Source organism: Myotis brandtii, unplaced genomic scaffold, assembly GCF_000412655.1.
Source record: "Myotis brandtii unplaced genomic scaffold, ASM41265v1 scaffold115, whole genome shotgun sequence".
NCBI classification, from domain to species: Eukaryota; Metazoa; Chordata; class Mammalia; order Chiroptera; family Vespertilionidae; genus Myotis; species Myotis brandtii.
In genome coordinates, this window is record NW_005353967.1 from 5,795,055 (window position 1) to 5,807,136 (window position 12,082).

At 54.0% G+C, this 12,082-nt stretch overlaps 1 protein-coding gene across 1 annotated transcript in view; it reads left to right on the forward strand.

Annotated features, from left to right (window-relative positions):
• SLC6A3 (solute carrier family 6 (neurotransmitter transporter), member 3) overlaps nt 1–12,082 on the forward strand; it is a 30,242-nt gene that overhangs the window by 446 nt on the left and 17,714 nt on the right. Inside the window, exons 2-5 of the mRNA XM_005857896.2 lie at nt 1,534–1,866; nt 3,209–3,340; nt 7,436–7,667; nt 11,510–11,648. Of these exons, the coding sequence (XP_005857958.1) occupies nt 1,581–1,866; nt 3,209–3,340; nt 7,436–7,667; nt 11,510–11,648 (789 nt within the window). The 5' untranslated portion in view covers nt 1,534–1,580. The remainder of the gene's footprint in view (nt 1–1,533; nt 1,867–3,208; nt 3,341–7,435; nt 7,668–11,509; nt 11,649–12,082) is intronic.

Genomic DNA, 12,082 nt, shown 5'->3' on the forward strand with positions numbered 1-12,082 from the left:
CCGTTCCCCGGCCCGGCTCCAGGGATGCGCCGGCTCCTGGGATAGCGGGAAGGGGCGGCTTCCCTGAGGCGCCGGCACCAGGGCGCCAGCTGTTTGTGACCGACTCCTGCCTGTTGAACCAGACGCGGTGCAGGGTGAATCCGACTGGGCGGAGCGCCCCGGATCCGATCCGGGTGATGTTCGCAGCCAATGCTCCATCGTGCAGGGTTTTGTCTTTGATTTTGAAGGTGAGAGGAGGGGCTCGGAGCTGTGCTTCCAGGCTAATTACAGGCGCAGACAGGGACAGACCAGCGAACCACAGCCATGTATGAGCCAGCTGTGCTCCTCTGCGAGACCACATTTTGCTTTCCTGACGCAGACCTGACTCGGAGGCCACTGCTCCAGGAGTGGGTCAGCTCACCCCAAGTGCTGGGTGCGGGCTTCCCTGGCAGGTGGCCAGACTGGACTGCAAGGGCCCTTGTCAGAGCAAAAAGGTGGGAATTTGCCACCTCTACAGCTCCAGCCCCTCCACCTGCACCGCACGCACGGCAGGCCAATCTCACCTGCCTCCCAGCAGACGCAGCCCCTTGGCCCGTGTTTCCTACTCTCAGGAATGCGCTGTTGGGTTTGTCACCAGAGGGGAAGGGGCCACAGAGGAGTGGTGCATAAAGACCTTAAGTTGTGAGCTCTTGTTCAAACGTGGAGACCGTGGAAAATACTCCCATTAAACTCCATCCTGTTATGCTTCTGCTTCAACCACGGTGTGCGTGCGCGTGTGAGCGAGCAGATGTGAGCGCACCTGTGCGTGAGCTGTTGCTGCTGGATCCAAGTGCCAAAAGTCAAAGTTGAAGCCGCTCTTGGCCCCAAGGGCCCAGCTTGCTCCCGGCTGTCCCCGTGGAATTTCTTCTGTTCCCCCGACGGCATTGTCCAGGGCTTGGAAATGAGCTCCCTGGTAAAGTTGCTAAGTGTAGTAGCTCATGGTCCCTCAGGTGAATGCTGACATGATGCGGTCTCTTCCAGGTGGGGCTGGCGAGCCGCCGGGCCACAGGTGTACGTGGGTGGGTCATGTAGGCATTCCTTGGAGAAACTGTTATAATCATTATTGCAGCTTTTCATTGCTGTGGGTGATTTTGCTATGATGGAAAGAATAGGTGTGCACTCTTGTAAAGTCTTACTATTGAATGCTATTTAAAGACTGTAAATCTCTCCCTGCAATGTGGGGTATGGCAGGAGTAACCACTTATATTATTGTTAAAAGCAAAGTTAGAGATTATACAAGCCCTGCACTTCCATTGGACTAGAGAGGAGAGCCAGGGGAAGGGGGCAGAGCAGATGTCTATTCTGAGGTACCCACAGCTCGTCTCCCCCAGTCCCCAGGAGAAATAACTCATCTCCTGTCGTCCTCACCCCTGGCTGCTTGGAATGTATTTGTTCTGCACCAAAGAAATGATTATAAATGCCTTGGACCTCTGCTCTGGCCACTGGGTACATCTGCAGTTCTGGCTACTAACTCATTGCATTCCAATGTGTGTTTATTTTTCATGCTGGCTGAAGACCAAGAGGGAGGAAGCACAGAATCCTAGATTCCATCCAGTCTGCCCATGAGTAGAAGCAAATGCCCAGTGGGACTGATGCCTTCCGTGGTGGCCCCGGCTAAGGAGCCCAACGCCCTGTGCCCGAAGGCGGTGGAACTTGTCCTGGTCAAGGAACAGAATGGGGTGCAGCTCACCAATTCCACCCTCGTCAACTCCCCACAGACCCCCGTGGAGCCCCAGGAACGGGAGACCTGGAGCAAGAAGATAGACTTCCTCCTCTCGGTGATTGGCTTCGCAGTGGACCTGGCCAACGTCTGGCGGTTTCCCTACCTGTGCTACAAAAACGGCGGGGGTGAGTCCCTGCCCGCCCGTCTTCTCTGTGCTCTCCGGCTCGGCTGGATCCTAGGCAACGGGCGCACTCTGGCAACATGGCACTGGGTTGTAACTTAGCATTAGCCGGGCACAGACTCCCTAGCTGTATGTCACAGAAACACATAGAAACAGAGTCCAGAGCAATCTCACTCCATGTCAGGTCCTCGTAGTTGAGGATACTGAGGCCAGGAGAGAGGAAGCAGGAGTTAGCCATTGGAGGCACTGTCGTCCTGCCTTCTGTTTCCAAAGGTGCTTTTCACTTTGGAAAGAAAAGGCCACAGAAGGGTGACTGAACACAGTCTTACGGAGTGAGGCCCTTGAACTTGGAGTGGTGGAAGATGCCCTGCCCTTCCCCTACCCCTGCTCCCACTTCACCCTGAACTCAACCAGTCCTAGAACCATGACTGTCTTTGGACTCCGGGCAGAAAACTAAGGTACAGGGCAGGATCACCCCAAAAATTCAAGTTGAGAAACCAGTTAAGTTGGAGGTCATGCCCACCCTCCTGGCGCTCCATTTCCCTAGTGGCCTCTCTGAGTCCCTGGCCACACCACCCCGCACAGAGGAAGGGCTGGGAAGACGATCCCATGAGGGCCCTCCAGCATGCCTATGGGTAGGTTGGCATTACTCTTCCCAGGTCGAGAGGCGAAGACCGAGGCCTCAGCAGTGCATTAACTTGCCCAAGGACAGACAGAGCTTCAGGGTCTCCCTGCCTCCCTCCCCATCCCAGGAAGAGGGCCCTGGCAAAGTCACCTCTCGTTTGAGGCAGGCCTTTAGGAAGCAGAGCCTGGGGCCCTGGACTTTGTGCTTGGGGCAGGATGCAGCTCCAAGAGGAACAAGGCACCTCCCTGGAGGGGCTGTAGCCTCCGGTCGAGGCGGGTTTCAAATGCTGGGAGCTGGGATGATGACAGAACCCACACAAGGTCAGAGGTGGCCCACAGATCCCAGAAGAGTCACAACTCAAGAGGGGTCAGACATTCCACAGAGGAGCAAGAGGGGCCAAAGGTGGGGAAGGAGCCACAGTGTGGGCAGGGCCTCATCTCTGTGCTCTCGGGGGTTGACTCCATAACCTGGGACACTGGGGGTTCAGTAGGGGCGCGCTTACTTTGAGAGCTTTAGAGGGGTTCGGAGCACTGATGACAGCGGGCTAGGCATGGATGGAGGACACTCACCCACCCAGCCTGTGGCTTCCCTTGGAGGGTGGCCAGGCAGGGAGCTTCAGGACAAACAGGGACAGGGACTGTGGTCAGGGCCAAGACGGGTGTAGTTGGTGGAGATGGCTGAGCCCTGAGGCCCTCAGTGACCATGCTGTCCTGTCCCACAGGCGCCTTCCTGGTCCCCTACCTGCTCTTCATGGTCATTGCGGGGATGCCGCTCTTCTACATGGAGCTGGCCCTCGGGCAGTTCAACAGGGAGGGAGCTGCCGGCGTCTGGAAGATCTGCCCTGTACTCAAAGGTAATGGTAGGGACACATCCTTGCACCTGGCTTGGCACAGACCAGGCTGCGGCTCTAGAGCTTTCAAAGCAAATCCATGCAAGTCGTGTGCAGTCCATAGTGCTTTGCTAAATGTCTACGCATGTGAACACACCATTTGAATTTTGGTCCTAAAATCAAACCTCTGTCTATCTGTCCATATGTCAGCTACCTAGCTATAATCTATGTATCCATCCATCAATCTATTCGCATATCTAGCTATAATCTATCTATTCGTCCATTTATCTACGTATCATTTATATATCATTCATCTATCTCTCAACCATCTATCATCTACCTACCTACCTATTTATCATGTATGTATAACACCTGTCTATCTATCTATGAAATGTCATCTGAACATAAATAAAATCAGGAGGCTCTGGCTAGAAATAAATGATAAAGATGTATTCAAGGGTCATAGGGCTTACAAATTGGAAACACAACTAGGCAATAGCTAGAGTGTTCTGAAGAAGAAAGAAAAACTGAGGTTCTTGTATTAAAAAGTACAATTGAGAAGAATCAGTGCTGCATTCTTAGTCCCCAGGTTGGTCTGAGCTGGGAATCCTCTAGATGACCGGTGGTCTGGATAGTGGATGCAGACGGCCTGGACACCTATCCCTAGTCCTTTGGGGGTAATCAGGGTTATTGGGAAGTTTGATGTATATCCAGGCATTGATGCAGGACTGGATGTTCAAAGGTTTAAGCTCCCAGGCTACTTAAAACAAGAACAGAATTATTTTCTCATGCCTCAATCTACCTGACTTTAGTAATTTAGCAGCTCGACTATCTACCTACCTACCTATCATAGCACCTATTATCTATCATTTATCCATAAGCTATCTAACTGTCTAGTTATTCACTGAGCCTTCCAGGCTGCTACTGAGACGCCATGGCACCATGAAGCAAACATACATCATGCTGAGTCCCGGTGACTAACCCTCCCCGGTTCCCTCGCTCCATCCTCATGAGAGCCCTGGGGAGGGGATGCGCTGTGTTGTGTGTCTTGGAGATGTAGGCCCTGAGATTAGGGGGCTTGAGTAACTGGCCCCTGTCACCTAGTCAGGGGCAGGGTGGGATGAAATCCTGTCTGACTTCCCGTGGGGCCAACAGGAGCTGATGGCGCAGGATTCAGGGGTATTTCCTCAAAGAGACCGGAGAAGGTGCCTGGTGCAGACAGCTGGGTTCATTAGGGAAATGGCTATTAAAAGACCAGGATTTGGATTTTCTTAGAGTTTCTTGAAAAGTTGATGTTCTGAAGAAAATAGAAGCCCTATTGTCCCTCCCAGGATGCCGCATGGGTGGGTCGGGGTGTGTGCTCAGATAGAGACTGATCAGCCGTGGGAGTGAGGACATGGCACAGCTGCTGCAGTCCGTCTCCATAGGGGAATCGCCCTCCCACAGCGGAAATGCTGAGACCGGCCGGGCGTGACAGCTCCTCCAGGCACCGTGTGTTATTCCTGCTTAATGGGCTGCTGGGTGAATCTTAAAACGTTAGCATTATTTTCCGAGGCCAAATGATTCATGCCCACCCTCAAGTGGAACTTCAGAGCAAGATTCGGACACCTCTGGGTTCAGGTGCAAGGTGCTGGGTGTTCCCTTGTGCAGCTTGCACACAAGTCAAAGCTCAAATGAGTTGCCTGAGACTGGCCTCCGGCACCATCATTGATTCCCCTGAGGAGAAATGTGCAGGTACCTAAAGACACCGGGCACCTATGACTGAGAGTTGCAGGTGTCAGCCTGGACATTTCCGCGCCTGTGTACTGGCCCAATGCCGGTGCCAACGAGGGCAGCGGACCCAGGCTAACAGACAAGACACAAATGAGTTAATCGTGTTCTCTGCTGGGCAGCGCTGACATGTCACTCGGCCACGCAGGGCAATGAGCTTTCGCTGTGGTCAGTATTTATAGAGCATTCAAGCGCCCAGTCGGAAATTAAGCGTGTCTATCCCCAGTGACCATCTGGGCAAGTGCTGAAGAAGGATGCCTCCAGCTGTGACGCAGATTGTAGTGGGACCAGTTTGTATCTCTGGGTTTCCAAGAAGCACGTCCTTCCGGTCTGAAGTCTGTCTGTCATAGTTTCTTACAGGACACAGCTCTATGCTCCCACCTCCTCCGGGGAGTCTAGCACTGAGTCAAAGTAAATCTGCCTCTTTCTGGAGCTCCCATGGGTGAGGGCCTGCAGAAGGCGAAAAGGACGGTGGCCCCACGGGGATGGGGGCCAGCAGGTGGAAGCTGATGTTCAGCTTTTTCCTGCCACAAAAAGAGTTTTCTCCAAGAAAGCTGCTGAAGTGATTTGTTATATTGCTGCTTATAAAATGTCAATAAATAGTATCCAAGGATTTCAAAGCGCTGCTAAATCCTAACAAATTGGGGTCGATACAGGAAGTATAACTGTCAGCATCCCATTCTAGAGAAGCTGAGACCACGGATGGGTGCATTTGGCCACATCCCAGAAGTATCAGAACCCGGAGGAGAAGTTGGCAGACATGGTGCACCTCGGTAACTCACTCGGAGTCCCAGCCTCACTGTCACACTCTAGCACAGCGGTTCTCAACCTGTGGGTCACGACCCCTTTGGGGGTCGAACGACCCTTTCACGGTGGTCGCCTAAATACATCCTGCATATCAGATATTTACATTACGATTCATAACAGTAGCAAAATTACAGTTATGAAGTAGCAACGAAAATAATTTTATGGTTGGGGGTCACCACAACATGAGGAACTGTATTAAAGGGTCACGGCATTAGGAAGGTTGAGAACCACTGCTCTAGCAGCTCATGTTGGCTTTTGTCCAGTTTTGGAAACTCATCCGTGTGGAGGGCTGAGCTGAGGCCACTGGAGGATTTGCCATGTGGCCCCTGTGGGTGGAATCTCGGTCGGATCCTGGTCACCTGTCTCCTAACCTGGGATTGAGGGAATCGCAAACCACAGAAAGTCAGCTATTGACTGGGAATCTGTGCACCAGCACAGGGCTGTGCTCATTGATGAGATAAACAAATCAGTGCAAGAACACTAGACTTTCATGTTTAGAGAAGAGGCACCTAGAATGGTCATGCATGGCCCTGGGTGCCCTTGGGTGGCCCTAGGTAGCTATGAATGAACCCTTATGACTTTGTTTGCCCTGGGTAGTCTTGAATGCCCCTGGATGGGTGGCCATGAATGCCCCTGGATGGCTCTGGGTGGCCCTGGATGAGCCCTGGTGGTTCTGGGTGGTCTTAGTTGTCCTAGATGAGCCTGGGTGGCTGTGGGTGGCCATGGAGGAATCGAGTTGTTCCTTAGTGACTACTGGTAACTCTGGATGGCTCTCGCTGTCCCTGCATGGCTCTGGAAATCACTGAGTATTCCTGTGTGCCCCTGGATGGCCTTTGATAACCCTATTATCATGGGTGGCCCAGAAGGTTTCTGGGTGATCCTGAGTGGTTTGGGGTGGCCTTTGTTGACATTTGTTGGTGTTTTGTATCTCTGGGTGCCCTTAGATGATCCTGGGTGGCCACGGGTGGTAGTGGATGATTCTGATGGTTTTGCATGGCCTCGTGGTGCTGGATAACTCTGGGTTGGATTGCTCAGTGAACCCAGGGCCGCCCTAGATGACCTTAAGTGAGCCTGGATGGTCCTGTTTGATCCTGAGTGGCTGTGAGTGGCAGTGGATAGCTGTGGATGGCCCTTAGTTACCCTGTATGTCTGTGTGTAATGACCTGTTCTACCAGGGTGGCCTTAGATGATCTTACATGTTCTTGGATGACTCTTCATGTCCCTAGGCATACCATGTGGTTCTAGATACCCTTCAATGAGCCTGGGTGGCCTTTCAGATCTTGAATGTCCCTCAGAGATACTCTGAATGTCTCTGAGTGGACAGAGATGGCCATAGATGGTCTTGGAAGGGGGAAGCCCCTCTCTGTGGTCACAGCATAAAGTCCAGCATCTGCCCTTTCACTTATCTTCCCCTGTGTATTTAAAGATGTTGCCTGATATTAGGATGGTGGCGAACAGCTGGCACAGGTGGCAGTGTCTCCTGTAAGGGAAGGTGGGAAGGGGCATTCTGTAGATGGTGGCTCTGTGCTCTCGCCACCCTAGGTGTGGGCTTCACGGTCATCCTGATCTCGCTCTACGTTGGCTTCTTCTACAACGTCATCATCGCCTGGGCGCTGCATTACTTCTTCTCCTCTTTCACCATGGAGCTGCCCTGGACCCACTGCAACAACACCTGGAACAGCCCCAACTGCACAGACTCCTACTTCGGCAACACCAGTGACGGCTCGAGCCTCAACGACAGCTTCAGGACCACGCCTGCCGCCGAGTACTTTGAGTAAGTAAGAGGTCTGCTCCTCGGGGTGCGATGACTCCTCAGTTGCTGTGGCTGCCTCAGGAAGGGAAGGACGCAGAGCCAAGCTCTCTATGGCAGCCCAGGGGTCAGCCACCCGCCCCTGCTGCCTCACAGGGGTGTGAGAGGACCCTTTCTTTGTCTTGTGCCCGTGTTCCGTTCCCTTGGGGTTTTTGTGGGACAAAGCTAGCATGAGTCCTCAGCACAGATGGAAGGCTGAGCAGGCCTTCACCTAATTTCTAATATAAATTATAAAGCTACAAATCTAAAGCTACGAATTTGCCTCTAAGAGACTGCTTTAGCAATATTCCATATGTTGTATTTTCATTTTCATTCAGTTCAAAGTGTTCTCTGATCTGCCTTGTGATCTATCTTTGATTCACAAGATATTTTTGGAGGTTGATAGTGTCCTTTAATGCACAAAAGTTTTTAATCTTGATAAAGTCAGTTATTTATTTTTTCCTTTTATTGTTTGTGCTTTTGGTGCCCTATCAAAAAATTCATAGCCCAAACTCAACAAAAACAAGCTAAGCTCATAGATACGGAGAACTGATTGGTGCTGCTATAGGTAGGGGTGGGGGTTAGAACCAAATGAATGAACTGGGTTTTTTTTGTTTGTTTAAATAAATTGATTTTTTTTTTTTATAAAAAATCCATTGCCAAACCTAAGGTCTTGAAGATTTATGCCTGTGTTTTCTTCCAAGAGTTCCATAATTTCAGCTCTCACATTTAGTCTTTTACCCATTTGAGTGGCTTTTTGTATTTGGTATGAGGAAGCTATGGATCGATTTTCTCCTGGCTGTAGGTCACATTTTCTTGCTTCTTATTGTCTAGTAATTTTGTAATCTTCCTGTAATGAGTGTTGGATTTGCTCTGGTAGGAAGTTAATTTGCTGGTGGTACAATTTTCTCCTTTTGAAACTTGTTGAAATGCTTCTGGGCAGCCTTTGCTTTGGGAATGGTTTATCACCTCTACTGCAGTGACCCTTCCAGGGTCTACTGAGCTCTCCATGTGATTGGCAAGTCCCCTACCGTGGCTGGGGAGCTCAGTGGGCCTCGGCCCTGCCTGGGCTCAGAGACCTGCAGGGTCTCACCCTGTGGCTGAGTCAGTGGGCTCCTGTGGAGAGCCTGTCAGCTCCTGAGACTCCCTAAGCTCTACCCAGCAAGACCCCATGCTGTGCTCATTGGGGAGGGGGGGAGGTGCCTCCAGGTGGGAAGTGGGGTGCTGTCATCTCCAGTCCCACATCTGCAAATACTCGTTTGGTGTACTTAGTCCAGCTTTCTAGTTGGTATGATGACAATCCCTCATGGCCAGAGTGGAGGCCTCTCACCTCCTTTCCATGGCAGCCATCCCCTCCCACCCCCCCACCCCCCCCAGGCAGAGCACAGGTTCAGAGTTAGGCTGCTGGGGTCCAGGTCCTGGCTCTGCTGCTGGCTGTCTCCAGGTTGGATAGTGTTCTTACCCTCTCAGTTCCTGGGTTCCTTGCTGTAAATGGGCAACACAGCTGCAGTGGGGATCCAACGTGACAGTGTAGGTGCAGCCCAGTGCATGCCTGGCCCGCCTCAAAGGCTCCCTTATCCGGATCCAAGAACCATGACAATAAACACACCTGGAGAAGGAAAGCTGCAGGAAGTGGAAGTGTTAGATCTTTGCCGAGGCTGGTGACATCCCAGGCCATCCCTGTTTGGTCCTCCAGGCCACTTGCACTCTGGAAATGTCTGCTTTTCAGCCCCAAACCATCTTATTCAGACGTCCTGTCCTCATCCTACTGTGCGCCTGCTCTTGGGAAGCACCTGCCCTTCCCTGTGCCCGGAGGCATCCTGCAGTGACTGGCGTGGCTGTCCCACGCAGTGCGGTGCTGCCGGCTCCTCTCCGGCTGACAGCTTCTGCAGGGCCTGTCCTCTGGAGTGTCTGTGGGATTTCACACAACTTCAAACAAGAGGACTTTTTAGTCTTGGGGAAGGGACTTGGCCAGCACAGACGAGGGGCTAATTCTCAAAGCAGCCTGAAGTGTCTGAGGTAAAACCAGTGTGTACAGCATCCTAGAAGCAGTTCATGAGCAGTCCTGAGGAGATCCACGTGCTTTCTCCCAGCCGCACCCTCTCAGCTGGGGGCTGTGACCCCTGTGGGCCACCGTGCTCCTTTCCCAGGCAAAAGGGTTAGGTGTGTAACCCACGCCCGTGTGTGCAAGACATAGCTGGATTGTATGTAGGGGTTGGTCCGGGCCCCACACAATGTGTGGCCTCACTGGGCAGATGGTTTTGTTCCAAGGAGATTTCTCTCATTGGTGAAAAGAGGTTCCAGGTGATAAGGCCTGGCAGGGGCTCCAGGGCAAGGTGAGGGGGGAGCATGGGCAGCAGACACAGAGCCAGGGCTGAGGTGAGGGAAAGAGGAGAGAAAGACACGGGGAATTCTACTGACCCCGGTAAAGCAGGCCCTGGAAGGGCAGGTTCCAGGAGGGCAGGCCCCAGGTGAGGCAGACCCCAGGAGGGCAGGCCCCAGGTGAGGCAGACCCCAGGAGGGCAGGCCCCAGGTGAGGCAGGCCCCAGGAGGGCAGGCCCCAGGTGAGGCAGGCCCCAGGAGGGCAGGCCCCAGGAGGGCAGGTCCCAGGTAAGGCAGGCCCCAGGAGGGCAGGCAGGGCACCGCAGGCTGCCAGTGGCCCCCTCCTCTGCCTGACCAAGCAGCTCCCTATCCCAGATCCCACACTGCTGTCGGACAGCGTGAGGAGATTCCTTTCACTTCAGCGTGTATCTTGCGCTCCGTAAAGAAGAGATGGTGACGACAGTTCGGACACTGCAGGCCAACCTGGGCCATGCCGGGTTTGGGACGGAGCAGGAGTGCTGCGCTGGGCTCTCCCTGCCTGTCACAGCCTCTCCTGTCCCAAGACTGTGTGAAGACCCAAACTTCTCCAACGTACCCCGAGGTGCCTGCAGCTGGTGAAGGTTCTGGGACGCTGCGGTCTGCGGCATTCTCCCATGGTGCCAGGAAGATCTGCTCGGACCTCGCAAATCCCGTGGTGACGGCCCTTTTCACAGTGTGGCTCCTCCACTGCCTGGGCAGCAGCACAGCCTTTGGCTGAGCTTTGACTCACAGTCCTGCCTGGGAGGGGAGGCGGCAGATGCACGGTGGACACAATGGCACCTTTCCCGCAGGCTGTCACAGGATTTAATGAGATACTGTGTGGAAAGTGTCTCAGACCCCTGCCTGGCCCACAGGGAGGGCTCTACTGGCCATTCTGTTCCCTTCCCGTGTGGCCTTATGCTCTGTCTTTATGGTGGCGGATCCCTCTACCAGAAAGTTCTTGAGCAAACCTGGCGCAGACTCATCCTGAGTCTGTTCCCACAGAATCCTCCTCAACACCTGGACAGCTCTTGTCAACTGTCATCCTCGGAGAGCAGCGCAGACACCTGTTACTATAGGTCCACTCAGCCTCAGCCCTGTAAAGGGCCTGGACCTTTCGTGTGCAGCAGCGGCCACCACCTTGCTGACACCTTCCCTCTGGTTTCTGTAGCTCTTTCTTTAAAGACCCAAGGCACCCATTCCCTCCCCAGTTCCAAATGCAGGGTGCTGAGGGGCAGGGCTGGGCTTCTGTGGGCTCCCAGCACACCCTCTCCCTCACCTGGAGGATATACCCTGCATCTCAGCTAGGACTGCTGGGCCTGGCCCTTCTCAGAGGGGGGCAGGGGGTCTCTGGCCCTGCCAGGCTGGGTCCTGTCTGCCATGTGGAGCTGGGGAGGACAGTCTCTGGGCAAGCTCAGCTGTATGGTTACAGTTCTGGGTGGGGAGGCAGTGCTCTTCTAGGCCCCCCCACCTTTCTCCCTCTCCAGGCGCAGCGTGCTGCACCTCCATGAGAGCCGCGGCATCGGTGACCTGGGCCCTCCCCGCTGGCAGCTCACATCCTGCCTGGTGCTGGTCATCGTCCTGCTCTACTTCAGCCTGTGGAAGGGGGTGAAGACTTCGGGGAAGGTGAGGCTGAGCCTAGCCAACTGGGAAGTGGAAACATGGCCATGGGGGGAGTGGACACAGGCCATGGCAGGAGTGGACACAGGCCATGGGGGAGAGTGGACACATGGCCATGGGGGGAGTGGACACAGGCCATGGGGGGAGTGGACACAGGCCATGGGGGGGAGTGGGCACAGGCCATGAGGGGAGTGGACACAGGCCATGGTGGGGAGTGGATGCATGGCCATGGGGGGAGTGGACACAGGCCATGGGGGGGAGTGGACACAGGTCCTGGGGGGAGTGGACACAGGCCATGGGGGGAGTGAACACAGGCCATGGCAGGGAGTGAACAGGGGGCTGTCATGGGGTTTACGGTGGAAGGGTAGGCCATGGCAGGTGGACTGTGGACGGATGGTTGTGAAGTGGAGGGGTGGCTGTGGTGGGTTGGGTAGCAGACA